Consider the following 15,765-nt stretch of genomic DNA (forward strand, 5'->3'; position numbering starts at 1 on the left):
TTCTATACATATTAATAAAATTAGTGAGTAATTATAAAAATTACTTTGTTCTACTTTATGATTTTAGTACATGTAAAATCAGCTTTTTGCTTACATTTGATTCAAGATATGTATAAGATGCCTTGTTATCCAAGTACTATAAGTTTTAAACTGAGAGGAAGGAGAGAAAAATAACTCTGAAAAATAAAAGTTCAGAGAGATGATGTCGGATTAATTAAGTTGCCTCGTGGAAATTGTTAAATTGCTTCTTATTTGACAATCTTTCAGTACTTTTACTGCTACTTCAGAAAAGATCTGTCGGTTAAATCGGAGTGAAATCAGATCGGGAGATATGAATGACATTCCCATATCTTAGGATTAAAAGACAGAGAGATGAAGGATATATAATATATAATATCAAAATGTCGATCTCTTTATGTACATGTAATTGAATCATTGTAATGCATGAGAATTCTAATAGCATGAAAGTTATTCTACTTAATAATATTTATATGCCTTTTGAATCAAATAATCCTCTCAAATTTAAAAAAAAAAACCGCAGATTTAGTAAAAGTGATAAAGAACATATGTATATATTAAACGTGTTCTACAGAATTTAGAGCTTGCAATCTCTCTCTTTGTAGTTATTAATAGTGTCTGTATTTTTTCTATTCTTTTAATCTTGATTTTCTGTAGTTTTTTATTTAAAATTTTATTATGACATAGATTGTGTGTGAACATTTGGTGAAGCAGTCTTTTTTTGTTTTTTTCCTTTATATTTAATCCTGGGATAATTCTTTTAATGAAATTTTACTTAATACATTTGTTTTTTAAAGCTTGATTTTTTTTTTAGATTTTAAATGTGTTTGTTCTTAAATGTGTAAATAAATAAAAAAACATTTATAATTTATAAAAAAATACTAATGATAATATCTAGAGAAGATTTGATAAACAATCTGATAAAGTACTTTCATATTGCAAAGATATGTATATTCAAGTGCTTTAGGAATCTTGCAGATTAATGTAGCGTCTGACACATATTAATGTAATTATATATACAGTTTTTTGTCTTTATCTAGTTTTATTATTGTTAAATAATATTTTTGTGCTGCATATGAAGTAATATAGATATTTTGTTGTAAAAAATCAAAAGTCATATAACAGCATACATTTTTATAACAATATTTTTACATATTATGTGTAGTTATTAAAAATATAATAATATAAAATAATCTATAATAATTATTTTCTATAATAAAATGATTATTATAATAAGATATAATTTATATGAATATTTTAAATATTTGTAGAATATTTAAGATTAATAATATAATTTATTATTTTACTTGAAAATATAATAGAAATTTTTTACGGCAAACATCGTATATAAAATCATAATAGCTGCTTGAATTTATATTTTGTTTTGATACCATTTTTCTTTTTTATCATATATAGTAGCGTTCTTAAAATTTTGCGAGTATCTTATTAAGTTTGAGTAAATCTCACCTGCTTTTCGTATGGTTTTTTTAACATATAGCTGGTCTGACAGAGGTGATCATCTACAGCTCACCAGATGACAAAAAGAAGAATAGAGGTTTTTGCTTTTTGGAATACGAATCTCACAAAGCAGCTTCCTTAGCCAAGCGAAGGTTGAGCACTGGACGTATCAAAGTTTGGGGATGTGATATTATTGTTGATTGGGCTGATCCTCAAGAAGAACCAGATGAACAAACTATGTCCAAAGTAAATGAGTGATATTATGATTAATTTATAATTAATTATTGTTATCATTATGCCATTCTTTAGTTCTTACATTAATTAAACACATTATTATAAAATCGTTCTGTTTCAGGTACGTGTGCTTTACGTACGAAATTTGACGCAAGATTGCTCTGAAGAGAAGCTGAAGGAAAGTTTTGAACAATATGGCAAAATTGAGCGAGTGAAAAAAATCAAGGATTATGCCTTTATACACTTTGAAGATAGAGATAATGCTGTTAAGGTAAAAAATATCTCAAGTTACACTTAATTGAACAATCAATTTCTAGTCTATTTTAAATATACATATGCGTTTTCTTAAGGCAATGAACGAATTAAATGGTAAGGAAATGGGTGGATCCCACATAGAAGTTTCGTTAGCAAAACCACCATCCGATAAAAAGAAGAAGGAAGAGATGCTGCGCGCCAGGGAAAGACGAATGATGCAAATGTTACAGGGTAGAGGCGGGTAAGTTATCGATATTTATATTTACTTTTAATTAATTTGTAGCATTTGTGTATCATTATACTCCACCTTTAATTGCTTTATTTTTTTATCTGACTGGAATTTGAATTAAAGGCGTTATAGAATTTTTCCTTTTACAGTGGATCTCCGTCTCATCCGAGTATGATGGGAGGACCAATGCCAGTTCGTGGTCCTACACAGGGACCTCGGGGCACCGGTGCAGGTATGCGTGGACAAATGGGACGAGGCGATTATGGTTAGTATCAATTTCGATTCTTTTCTTTTCTTTTTGCTGCATTGTTTCGTGTATTTTTCTCTAGCCTAACAGAACAGCAACTTTAATTTTCGTGCTAATAAAAATTTCAATGATCCTTTATATTGATACACATATTGATATACATGTGCTTGTATAATTTTTTCTTTTTTTTAAGCAGTAACAATTTCTATTTAAACGTAAAATATTTCTCTTATCTATATCTATGAATCACTATTGAATTATTTACTACTGCTTGGACTATAGGATATTAAATAATATATATCGAGATGATACTAAAAATAGATGTAGCTATTAAAACTAATATGATATATCATATGATATATCAAAATTGTGTTACATTTCGTACATGATAAGAAGGATTAGGAAATTAATAAGTCATTAATTATAGTTTTTTATTGAAATTATAGAAGTTTTGCCGTAAAAAATTATAAAATGTTATATAAAATGTTATAATATGTTAAATTAATATATATCAATTAATTTATACGTAGTTTATTTGCTAGGTATATTAAATTTATGAGAAGATACAATTTTATATACATAATTTTTATATTATATTTTATAATTATTATTATTTTATGTTATACATTATTTTTGTATAATTTTTATTTGATTTTTCTTTATCTGTAATTGAGAATATTTAGTAGATATATTAAATAGTTCTATATATATACTTCGTCCAACGAGAGATCACGGTTGGTTCTGCGCATAGGTGATCAAAGTGGGGGTAAATTCCTAGAGCATGTGGGGCGTACCATATACGTAAATAGATGTTCTGTGGGCAGAGACTTGCACGAAATGGACGAGTTTTCGTCCGATTTAACTATGATCTCTCACTGTGGACGGAGTATATATATATATATATATATATATATATATATAGGGGAAGGTGCTGTACCCCTCGGAACACTTTTAAGTTTTTTAATTTTTCTGAGCCACAGTTTTAATTAAAACATTTTGAAAAAAATATATTATTAAAGTACATATATATATTTTTTAGTATCCAAAAAAACCCAAATTTTTATTACTATCTAGTAAAAGAATACAGCAATTTTTTTTACAATTGGAAATTTTGTTTTAATGCACAGCTTAATGTACCTTGGAACACTCTTTCCCTTTGTATCTTGGTTAGAAATGAGGTTATAAATAATTTACTACATTATTCTACATATTTGACACATTCTTACTATCCTTGGCTGATAACAATATCTTTATTATAAAAAATTACAAAAATCACAGTACAAATTTCAATAACGTTTATTTTAAGGTAGTCCGTAAATCGCAATTCATAAGAAAAATTTAAAAATTTTACTATATGTTAATAAATATGGTATCTACACGTCTGTACAAATTAGAAGTAATTGACCGTCCCGAACGCGAGATAATCGCTATCAAAAATTGCATTTTTGTAATATTGCATACACAAAGCATACAAAAATCTCATTTTTGAATTTTAATAATTAGAACGAATCTTAAGAAAGTGATGAAAAACGGATATATAGTAGAAGGACACTTTAGGAATACTAGTAAAAAAAAAACCGAAATTATTGACCGTTTAGATTTAGAAATACAATAATAAATAGATCTCGATTTTCGCGATTATTTGACGTAAAGAAGCGATTGCAGGAGAAAAATAACAGAATAGTCTTTTGTTCTGTGTGTGAGGGACAGAACTATCCAAAAGTTTTTAACCTGTAACCGTAAATAGTCGGATGTTTTCACGTTGATTTAGAATACCAAATTTTGAGTGTATTGTCACGGTACCTTAAACGTCATAAAATACAAAAGTCAACATAACTTACATGTAAATAATCGCAACAATACAAAACTACAGATTTAAAGAGATTATCAAATAACTCAACAATTGGCACCAGATGCTGTCGCCAGATGCGAATACCATTCGGTTATGACGGAGTGTTCCAACGTACAGCTGTACCCCCAAGGTACAGCACTTTCCCCTACACACACACACACACACACACACGTATATGAAAGCATATATGTATGTTAGATATGTACTTAGCATTTTGTGTAATATGAACACCTTATTGCCTTACCACTTCCTGTGTGATACCTGTTTCTTTTTTTTTAACCAGAAGATAATTGCATGTATATTTTCTTATCTGTTTTGTATTTTTGTTTGGTGCCCCAGTGAGAATTATTTCGTGGTAGTGCAGAATATCACTTGCATCGCTAAGTCAAACTGTTTTTATATAATTTTGTTTCATTTATTTGTGTTTACGTGAGCGTGTGTGAACCTTGTATACCTAGTACGATGCATCATCAATTCAAAAATCTGTTTACAGCTCTCCAGGAAATAGGTAAGCCGTGATGATGAATGATGAATGCAACAGTTGTAAAGTATTATAAGTAGTACTGTGTATTTTCTTCCTTTTTATGTTAACTTAAATGCCCAATTTAAATACATACTCGTATTGTGAGGTCATCGAAAATTAATCTTCTCTACCGAAGTCTACAAACTTGTTTTTTTTTTTACAATTTACCGTTTTAAATATTTTCTAAATTGTAGGGTATTCACATTTTTCCCTCGGTTTTATAAATGTCTAGCAATAAATGTTCTGATAAAATTTTGAAGATTAGAAATGATAGGAATCTGCGTATTTTTAAATGACATTTTATTGCTGAATTAAGTTATTCTTTTATATTTATTATTTAATATTTGTAATAGATACTTTTATTTATTTATTTATTTATTTATTGAATAGGATTATTTTAAAGCTCCAGTAATATTCTGTCTGGAATAAATGTGAAATTTTCGAATGGCCTTGCAATGTTCTATCTCAGGAAATGTGATGGTGGTAGAGTAATCACTACGCAGTTTTGTGCGGTATTGTATATACTGAGTGTTTTTACAATTATTTTCTTCTTTTTGTCGAAGACCATATTTTCCGCACAAATATTTTTATTCTCGATATACGATTGTTTTTCTTTCTCTTTTATTTCTATTATATTGGCATTTTCGAAATTATCTTTTCCCGGCATGCCTTTCTTATAATATTGAGATAGTATTATTATATCTGAGTAAGTTGTCAATTGGATATATCGTGGCTAAATTTGGGTCTATTTGTAATGTGTGTTTTTATAGATTATGATTACGACTATTACGGTTATGGGGATTATCGAGGTGGCTACAGTGATCCCTATTACGATGACTATTATCGATACGAAGATTACTATTTCGATTATGCGCCGCCTCCGCCGCCTGCCAGAGGGAGAGGCAGGCAGCCTCAACCGGTGGGTCGCCTTTTTTAATGGTTCTAAAAAGTCGTTTTCGTTCCTGAAATCATTATTACTTTTTTTTTTATACCAGCAGTAGTTTGACTGTGGCACAGTGTTCGCGGATTTTCCTAATACATCGTATTTCTCTTCAATTTTTCGTCCAGATCAATATATCTGTCCATATATTTTCTCTGTCTGAGCGTGTAAATTAACGTTGGCTAATTGAGTATGCGCTAGCTTTACTATAATCATTATTAACGCAGGGAGATGTACATCTTAATATAATCCTGATTTTATAATGTTAAATGCATCATATTCACAGTATAGTACTTGTCTGAGCTTTAAAATTTCTAATAAATCCAAGATGAGAGAGAGAGAAAGAGGGAGAGGTGAAAAGGAGGGGAGGGGAAGGGAGGCGGGAGAGAGAGAGAGGGGGGCAGGAGAAAATGCCATTAAGAGCGCACTATGAATGTTATTGTATTTATTAGACCCTATATGAATGTAGACTATACTAACATCAAGGCTTCGATACTAAGATTAGACCTTGTAATCCGAACACATTGCCACTTTCAAATTGCTTGCAAATCATATCTGAGCCATGGTAGACCCATTCTAAATTTTCAAGCAAAATACAGCCGGGAAAAGCAATTTAAACTAAATTAGGGAACATATTACAAATATCATATAAGAAAAGAAAGAAAAAAAAAGAGAAAAGACAGGAAAGACTACAGAATAAAAAACGGAAGACAAATGTCTGTAAATCCTCCCAAGGAAGAAGATCGCACATTTTATATAGTGTTGCAGGATCCCCTAATATTATTCCACCGCCATAATTATTCTAGCGCAGCTTCAGGAGAATTCCAGATGTAGGCAGAAAGCAGTGTACAGGACTTTTTATATGTCGCCGTTGTCTTTTATTATATTCCAGTCTCTATGTACGAGTAATCTGTTTTTTTTTTTTTTTTTTTGTAGAGCGACGTTGCGTCTCGTGGCTCGGATATGATGTTACACTTTCTATGTCAAGTTGCAGGGTTATCCAAACATGAAAAAAGGGAGCGTATGGGCGCCCTGCGCGAAAAAAAAATTATTTTATGTTTAATTTTTATTATATTTTTATATTGCGATCAACTTTTTCTCTTGGCAGTCTCGCTATTGCGATAACACATGTGCACTTAGGTTTCTTACATGTTATCTGGTGTTGCTATATTCCCCGTGCTATATGATGTACACATATAATAGTTATAATCTCGTTAATTTAGAGGAGAAATAGGCAAACGAGAATCTTCTTCGAATTATCTTGCGCCTCTAACATTAATTTTGTTTTTTTTTAATTATTTCTTTTGAACGTGATTCCGATCGCATTCGACGATTTCGTTCGTTTCTCGAGAAAGTATATACTAGTCTCTTCTAGATGTTCCTTATTTATCATTTTCATTTTATAACATTTGCACGATCCGACTCATTTATCATGTTTTTCTTACACATCAATTTTCTTGTTTTTCTTTCATAAATTTTTACTATCAGATCGTCATCGTATACACCTTTTTTTTGTCTTACGCATTACCGAATATATTTTCTTTTAATAAAAAATGATACAGAGATATTTATCTTTTAATAAATTTCCTTGTAGTAAAAAGAAATTTTCATCTACGTTCTCTGTTTGAAAAATTTAATTCGAATTAAGGACCTACTGGGTAATCACGGCGGCCATATTGAATTTCTTGCTATCGAGGCGAGAAATGATCCTATTTTGTCGTGTGTGCCATTCTCAAATAAAAAGGCATTTCGATATAAAATTATTATAGATCGTTTCAGAACACTTCTAAAATTGACCGAAAACTTTTCCCTCGACAATAAACAAACAACCATAAAACGAAGCCTAAACATACGGGAAAACAAGCCGTTTGACGACTATCGAAAGGAGTCGGAAATGGCCCTCCGCATATGTATTCCTTGCAAATCTTACTTTTCGATCAATTGTATGAGTTTCACGAATACGTTAAACATTATAGCACGAGTACAGAACGAATAATAAGGAAATTGTACGCACGACAAAATAGGGTTGTCAACATGTCACAAAGGACAGAATTCTCTATTACACAGAATTCTTATTTCTACCGCTATGCTACGTCGCCACCGTCACCGCGGAGTTCTCGGCTCAAGGACCAGGAGTCTTAACGATGGCGAATAGAATAGAATTTCTCCATTCTTATTTAATTCAAGAATATTTATTTCTGACTTGAGATCCCTAACGTCACTTTATTTTCTTCTCAGTTTTCTTCTGTATTATTAAACATAACTGTGTGTAAACGATAACGTGATTTGTATGCGTTGTATGTATCGGATTCTTTAATTCAGTTTCTTGTAGGGAAAAATTCAAATCAATTCCTTACTGTGCATATCTTGTATTTAAAGAACAGTCACTCAATAAGTCATATGCGCTACATACAGAGTGTCCGATAATAATCATATCGTTTCTTGTAGGCGGGTAGAGTAGATTAAATCGAATAGCAAAGTCCTCTAGTCCGCTACCGTTTTGATGTACGCTCATTTGTAGATCTTTATTAATTAAATTTTCATTAATTATTACGAAAATCGCAAAATGATAGAAGAAGACTTTTTTGTTCAATTTAATTCGCTCTACTTGTTCATAAGAGATGATGCGGTTATTACCAGAGCGTATACGTATACGTGGATCGTTTTGACTTAAAAAAATTACTCAATTCAACATGCCAATTTGATTTTTATCAAACAGGAGGAAAAGTTCATCGCAAATTATGAACAGCAGTATTGGAATTAAGGAGTGATAAACGTCATTCGAATCAATGAACCGCAAATGGTTTATCGTATGTGTCACGTGACGATTAATAATACTTTATTAATGATATTTTATTACTTGTACACTGAATTATGCATAGGTATAGTAAAGACCACGGAGATAGATGGAATAGAGAGGATTGCGTCCCCCGTATATAGCACCAGTGAACATGTTTTGCAGTTCTCGCTTTGGCCTCCCATCGTCCTCACATCCATGTACATAAAAATCATAGCCTACGCTTAAATCACATTTGTTTTAACGCTTTTTAACAATGCTGCGCCGCTTATTTATATAATACGCCTTTTGGTTGAATTTTGTTTTAGCTGCCAGTGCAATAGCTTGTGTCGCTTAAAAGTTCCTACGCCAACCAATCAGTTCGCTTTTCGCTTTACTACATTGGATAACTCTGCTAACTCCTACTGCTGTATGTAAAAACGTGGTTAGTAAAGATTTGGTTACAGGTGATTTACCTCTTCTGCCACGTTCTTTTTTTTCTTTCTCTCTATTCCCTCTCTCCTTGCCTCTCTCTCTCTCCCCTCTCCCTCTCCCTCTCCCTTTCCACTCCCTCCATCTTCCCATAACTTTGTCATTTCTTTTTTCACTCTTTCTGTTATTTACTCGTCTTTTCACGCTATATCGTCATGGATGTATATGTATATATAAAAGCCTTGAATGTACATATACGTTCCAAAAATAGTTACGAATAAAATGCACAATATATGTATTGGAGAAACTCCGATCGTTCAGCGATATACCAATGAATGATCTTGTTTTTATTGTATCTTGTTACTATTACTACTACATTTTTAAGTGTTAATATTGTTTGATATACTGTGCATAATTAAATTACATATAGGGCAGAAGATACGCATAAAGATATATAAGAAAGAGAAAAGAAAGTTAAATAAAACGTAAATATAACGCAAATAATTATACAATTATGGGGTAACAATTTGAATGTATTATTTGGGTAGGCTGGTCGTGGCCGTGGAGTAGTGCCACGTGGCCGAATCGGTGGCCCGCAAGCCCGTGGGCCAGTCAGGGGGGGACGCAACCCCGCAGCTTCAGGGGCCCGTGGGGTCCAGCGGCTGGCCGCTCGTGGGGGGGTCCGCGCCAAGGGAAGTTTACCAGGTGAGGATGGTCTGTATCTCCACAATAAATCGTCTTTTACACTGATTACATTTAATTCTTAATTACATAGGGTGGGCGCGCGCACGCGCACACACACACACACACACACACATCGTGAATCATTACGACACATCTGAAAGCTTGTATCGATACCGTTGTATTTGTAGCTTTCATTGTGTGAAAATTCTGTTAACGACGATATTACGAAGACATTTTTTTGAAAAATTCTGACAAATACATGATACTTTGATTACTTGATAGAAAACATACATTATCATTTAACAATCATTTAACAATAATAAGAAAAACTTGATCATTACGATATACAATTACTTAGAGAGAAAAATGCTATTTACGGTCCGGACTGGATCTTACAATTAATAGCCTAATAGTATTGCGTTAATTATATATATATTTTTCCGAACTAAGTAAACTGCGCGCCGATTTTTTTGTCGATTATAAAACACAGCTCCCAATCGGAACAGTAAATCCACAAATTTAAATCGATAATTGATTTAAAATTTGATGCTAATAAGTATCTTTATTAAAATCACTGTTAAGGCTCATGGTCCCTGCTGATGTTGTCCTTATTTTAATTATGTCAGAAGTGAGAAATGACACGTTGAAAATTCTTACATGGTATTTCCAAATAAAAAGATATTTGCACAAAAAATAACACTTCAGATCACTTCAGCACACTTCAAAAATACTTCGAGTTCTATCCATTTCCCTTGACAGTTAATAAACAGTCGTAAAATGAATGTAATGCAAAGCCTAACCATATGCACAGGCGCATAAACGTGCACGGTTAAGCTTCGTATTACATTCATTTTACGACTGTTTATTAACTGTCAATGGAAATGGATAGAACTCGGAGTATTTTTTAAGTGTGTTGAAGTGATCTCGTGTTATTTTGTGCAAATATCTTTTTATTTGGAAATACCATGCAAGAATTTTCAACATGTTATTTCTCGCTTCTGACTCATTAAATAAGGACAGCATCAGCAGGGACCAGAAGCCTTAAGAATTTATTGCGAAAAATATCATCTCAGCCAGGGTTCGAACCTGGAACCTCTCTATATTGGCTGTGATGATATTTTTCGCAATAAATTCTTAACAGTGATTTTAATAAGGATGCTTATTATCATCACATTTTAAATCGATTATCGATTTAAGTTTGTGGATTTATTGTTGTAACTAAAAGCTGTATTTTAAGACTGACAAAAAAATCGGCGCGCTGTTTACTGAGTTTGGAAAAAAGTATATAAAATTTACGCAATACTATTAGGCTATTAAATGTAAGATCCAGTCCGGACCGTAAATGGCATTTGTCTTTCTAAGTGATTAATCATTTAAATGTTAGAGAGACAGAGCAAGAGCGGGAGGTAGAGAGAGAGAGAGAGAGAGAGAGAGAGAGAGAGAGAGAGAGAGAGAGAGAGAGAGAGAGAGAGAGAGAGAGAGAGAGAGAGAGAGAGAGAGAGAGAGAAAGAGAGAAACAAAGTAAAAGAGATCCGGAACTGTGTACTATTTTATTAATTCAATTCGATTTCATGGAATTAATACAAAAGTTCTTAATAATACAAATATTCTTTACAACGTTGAAAGGTGGTGTAACATACTTTTAGACGTAACTTACTTATAATATTACAACATAAGCTGATAGTATTGTTTAGCTATTTTAGCGCTGTTTATCATTCTAACTAAGGTATTTTGCTACGATAGTTTTTGGCAAATGTATATAAAGTCTTTTCTTGCAACTACTATATTGCTATTATAGTAATAATTGCAATTTTATATAGATTGTTGCATCACATAATCATTTTCCATATGAATCTTTTTACCTGCAATTGATCCTCAGATCTCAGTGGTCGTTTCCGAAGGATTTTGACGTGCTGAAACCGAATCCGTTGCCTGCATTGCTCGATCACGTCAGGTTTCTGAGATATCTGTACCTAAAAGTGCCAAAAAAGCCATTTTTTGATTTCTTTAGGTTGAAATAACTATAAAACGATACGTGTGTTAGGCTCATTTTCTCGATGGATTCGAATTCTGCAGGAAAAAATCTATAGAAATCATACGTTATATCTTGAAGATTAATTAAAAAATTCTATACCTACCTCCATGATGCTTTTACCCGCGCGCTAGTTGCTGCCTCGCTACACCTGCGAGCCACTACGAATGGCTCAAGGCATCTTCAGCGTGAAATCTTGAATTTGTTGCCTTGTTTAAGGCAGTCTGAAGTGATATATCATTAACCCTTTCGGTACGGAGAGTGACTATAGTCACTGTCCACATGCTGCTCACTGCGGCCGAGCAACTTGAAATGCTTCTGTTAATAAATTAAAAAAACATTTTTTTATTGAGTTTTATTACATATAATAATTGAAGGCATTGAACGTCGAGTGCCTAGCTCTCTCGGCCGAATTGCGTATTGCGTATATCGGCGGATCGACGCTTCGGCCACTGGAGAGCCGTTCGCGTCCCGGTCGCTCCGTACCGAAAGGATTAAAGAAAGTCAATAGTTTTTCCAAGCGTTAAGGAAGCTTCTTGAAAAATTTCTAAATTTTACAAAGTAAAGATTACTTTGAAAAATTTATTAATTTTTCACATACATTTGATACGTTTCTTTATAAGTTTTTTCATCCTTCATATCTATTATACATTTTTTCTTTTTAAACTTCTATGTCGTATAAGAGCCCTATCTACCAATACAAATACCTTCAGCTTGTCTCGTATTTTGAACTCCGGATTCAGAGCTCTTTTTTATCAATCTTCAAGGTATAACGTATGGTTTCTATAGATTTTTTCCTTCAGAATTCGAATCCGTCGAGAAAATGGGCCTAACACATACGTTTTATAGTTATTTTAATCTAAAAAAGGCGAAAAATGGTCTTTTTGGCACTTTTAGGTACAGATATCAGATAAAGTTCCGAAAACGGCCGACCTCCGATTTCGATGAAACTTTGTGAAAAGCTTCGTTTTGGGTTAAAATGAAAGCCCTTAAAAGGAATTTTGGCGACTCCTATGATAAAGCCATTTTTTAAGATAAAATGATAAAAAATATAGGGCTGTTCTTCTGAAAATGTCCGTGCTCCGATTTAGGTGAAACTTTGTGAATAGGTTCCTTTTAGATAAAAAAAACGGTAATTATGCATAAAAGGGACATCCTCTCCGATGACCTTGACATATGTTGTCAAGGTCACCCTCCTGAGTGACCTTCAGAAGGTTTTAGCCGGCGGTCATTGTTTATTAAAAAGTTATAAACAAAAAAAGTTTGAAAAATATAGCAGCTATTTTGAGTACTGGAAGGCATAAATGACTAATATATATGTCGAAATAGTTCATGCATACACTTTTCACGTGAGACGAGTTATCACATGGGTTCCTGGCGCGCTTTACAAGCTCGTTTATTGTATATCGTCACAAATATTTACACAGATGATCGACTAACTTTATCTTCTTTAATACCACCTCTACGTAAACGAGCTTGTAAAGCGCGCCACCCACCCATGTGGCACCTCGTTTCGCATGGAAAGTATATGCGTGAACTATTTCGACATATATATTAGTCATTTATGCCTTCCAATACTCACATATATTCAATATACAATTTATCAACAATTTACTGCTTTAAATGTTGTGTTTTAGTAAAGCAGCGACTTTTTCGCGAAATAAAGTATTCTCTGCTTTAACAAAAAGACTTCAATTTATCAACAATTTACTGCTTTAAATGTTGTGTTTTGGTAAAGCAGCGACTTTCTCGCAAAATAAAGTATTCTCTGCTTTAACAAAAAGACTTCAATTTATCAACAATTTACTGCTTTAAATGTTGTGTTTTGGTAAAGCAGCGACTTTCTCGCGAAATAAAGTATTCTCTGCTTTAAAAAAAAACGTAATATTAGTCGTTTATGCCTCTCACAGTACTTAAAATAATTGCTATATTTTTCAAACTTTTTTTGTTAATAACTTTTTAATAAAAAACGACCGCCGGCTAAAAACTTCTGAAGGTCACTCAGGAGGGTGACCTTGACAACATATGTCAAGGTCAAGGTCATCGAAGAGGATGTCCCTTTTATGCATAATTACCAAAAAAACTACAGAATGTAAATAATCAAGGTCAGAAGCTAGTATGTATACCTATATATAAACGAGCTTGTAAAGCGCGCCACGAACCCATGTGACAACTCGTCTCGCGTGGAAAGTGTAGGTATGCGTGAACTATTTCGACATATATATTAGTCATTTATGTCTTCCAATACTCACCCAAGTACATGTGTATAAACAATACACAAATAGGCGGGGGAGCCCCTTCCCCCGCATAATAAAACTAAACAAACTCACAGCGTGATACCTAACTGCTTGAATTAAGATGCTTGATTATTGGCCCACCCTTGCAAAAATGTTAAAAAAGTTGCTAAACTTTGGAGTCGCAAAAAAATCCTTTTGGTATATGTCTTTTTTATCTAAAAGGAACCTATTCACAAAGTTTCACCTAAATCGGAGTACGGACATTTTCGGAAGAACAGCCCTATATTTTTTATCATTTTATCTTAAAAAATGGCTTTATCATAGGAGTCGCCAAAATTCCTTTTAAGGGCTTTCATTTTAACCCAAAACGAAGCTTTTCACAAAGTTTCATCGAAATCGGAGGTCGGCCATTTTCGGAACTCGACCCCAGATATCTCCGAAATCTGATGTAATAAAGCAATTCAGGCAACGGATTCGGTTTCAGCACGCTAAAATCCTTTGAAAACGACTATTGAGATCTAAGGATAAAAAAAAGTCGAAATTCGTCAGCCTGTGTTATCATCGCTAAAAAGCTCTCGTTAGATATTCGCTTTTGCTTTCCAGTAAATTTTTGCTCTTGTCCAATTGCTTCATAAAGAAGAAAAAACGCAATATCTGGACAGAATTACTTTCCGGATAATTTTTTTCATCGAGGATAGCAATTTCTTCCAATGTACATATATCGATTTCTCCCAATATATTGATATCTTTTCTTTGTATTTGCATACAAAAATATATTCTAATATTAACGTGTACCGTGTACGTAATGTCGATATGTTTATAGAACGTTTATCTCCTCATTTCCAAAATGCAAATGCAACAATCACAATTAACTATTCTAAACATAATTGACGTGAATCCAGAATAATCTCTTAATATTTAACACGCTTACGTGTTTACAGAGTCTTTATTAAATTTTATATTATTTGAGGAGATACGTAATTTTGATTCTTTTTTGCAGATTTGTTAATGACAGATATTTTTGGTCAGCCTGAGGTTTTCAAAGTGCATATATAATAATTTGTCAAATAATTACATTGTCCTTTTGTACATTGTCACGAATTGTTCATGTAATGTTATTTTACAGTAAACCACCCAATCCATCTTCCCACCAAAGTACCCAAGTCCCATCCACTTGATAATAATAAAATACTAGGTTAGTGACTTTTTTTGTGCTTATATCACGTACGTATTAATTCAAAGGTTTATAATTCTTGGAATTTTGTAAAGTCTATAGAAGATATTGATTAACTTTTTTTTATTTTCATAGGCGTGCTATTCTCCACAATTATCACAGTACGTCCGTACATATAAACATTTTACGAATACATCACATACATATATTAACACAAGAATTCTTAAAATTTCCTTCACTTTTCTTTGTGCAATATTTTGCAAGTGTCACACAATGGTAAAAAGAGTGCTTCTTAATTTATGAATGTTTTTTTTTCAATTTTCTTCCACGTGATTATCGGTTTTATCATATTGATAATTTTTTTTACAGCAGGTAAACGAAAATTTGACGGGGGTCACCAGAACCAGGGGGAATCTAAGCGTCGCTTCCAGAGCAATTGGGGAAACCAGCCCCTCGCCCAACAACCACTGGGCAATGCATATGGATTGGCGAGTGTAAATGGTGGCAGTGGTGGTGGTGGCGGTGACATAGCTTTCGGAAGTAGAGCCGGCACACTCGGCGGTGTTTCCGGCGACGATCACGAATGGTATCAAGACTCTTACCAGTCGTGGAGCTAACTTCTGCAATCCTGTGAGTGATAAAAAAATACGCACGAACAAATGCATGATAAATGA

At 32.9% G+C, this 15,765-nt stretch overlaps 1 protein-coding gene across 9 annotated transcripts in view; it reads left to right on the plus strand.

Annotated features, from left to right (window-relative positions):
• The window catches only part of Syp (synaptotagmin binding cytoplasmic RNA interacting protein), a 29,005-nt gene extending 13,246 nt beyond the window's left edge, over positions 1–15,759 (plus strand). For 4 of the 9 annotated variants that reach the window (XM_071725956.1, XM_071725958.1, XM_071725957.1 and 1 more), the window contains 8 exons: positions 1,517–1,722; positions 1,832–1,981; positions 2,061–2,206; positions 2,344–2,459; positions 4,787–4,801; positions 5,587–5,735; positions 9,513–9,678; positions 15,461–15,759. In XM_071725956.1, the coding sequence (XP_071582057.1) occupies positions 1,517–1,722; positions 1,832–1,981; positions 2,061–2,206; positions 2,344–2,459; positions 4,787–4,801; positions 5,587–5,735; positions 9,513–9,678; positions 15,461–15,708 (1,196 nt within the window). In that variant the 3' untranslated portion in view covers positions 15,709–15,759. The remainder of the gene's footprint in view (positions 1–1,516; positions 1,723–1,831; positions 1,982–2,060; positions 2,207–2,343; positions 2,460–4,786; positions 4,802–5,586; positions 5,736–9,512; positions 9,679–15,460) is intronic. The other 5 variants (XM_071725955.1, XM_071725954.1, XM_071725952.1 and 2 more) reach the window with 4 other exon arrangements.
• Positions 15,760–15,765: the final 6 nt, after the last annotated feature.

Source organism: Temnothorax nylanderi, unplaced genomic scaffold (assembly GCF_030848795.1).
Source record: "Temnothorax nylanderi isolate EJ_2023f unplaced genomic scaffold, tnyl_v1.0 TNYL_tig1169_pilon, whole genome shotgun sequence".
Taxonomy (NCBI): Eukaryota; Metazoa; Arthropoda; class Insecta; order Hymenoptera; family Formicidae; genus Temnothorax; species Temnothorax nylanderi.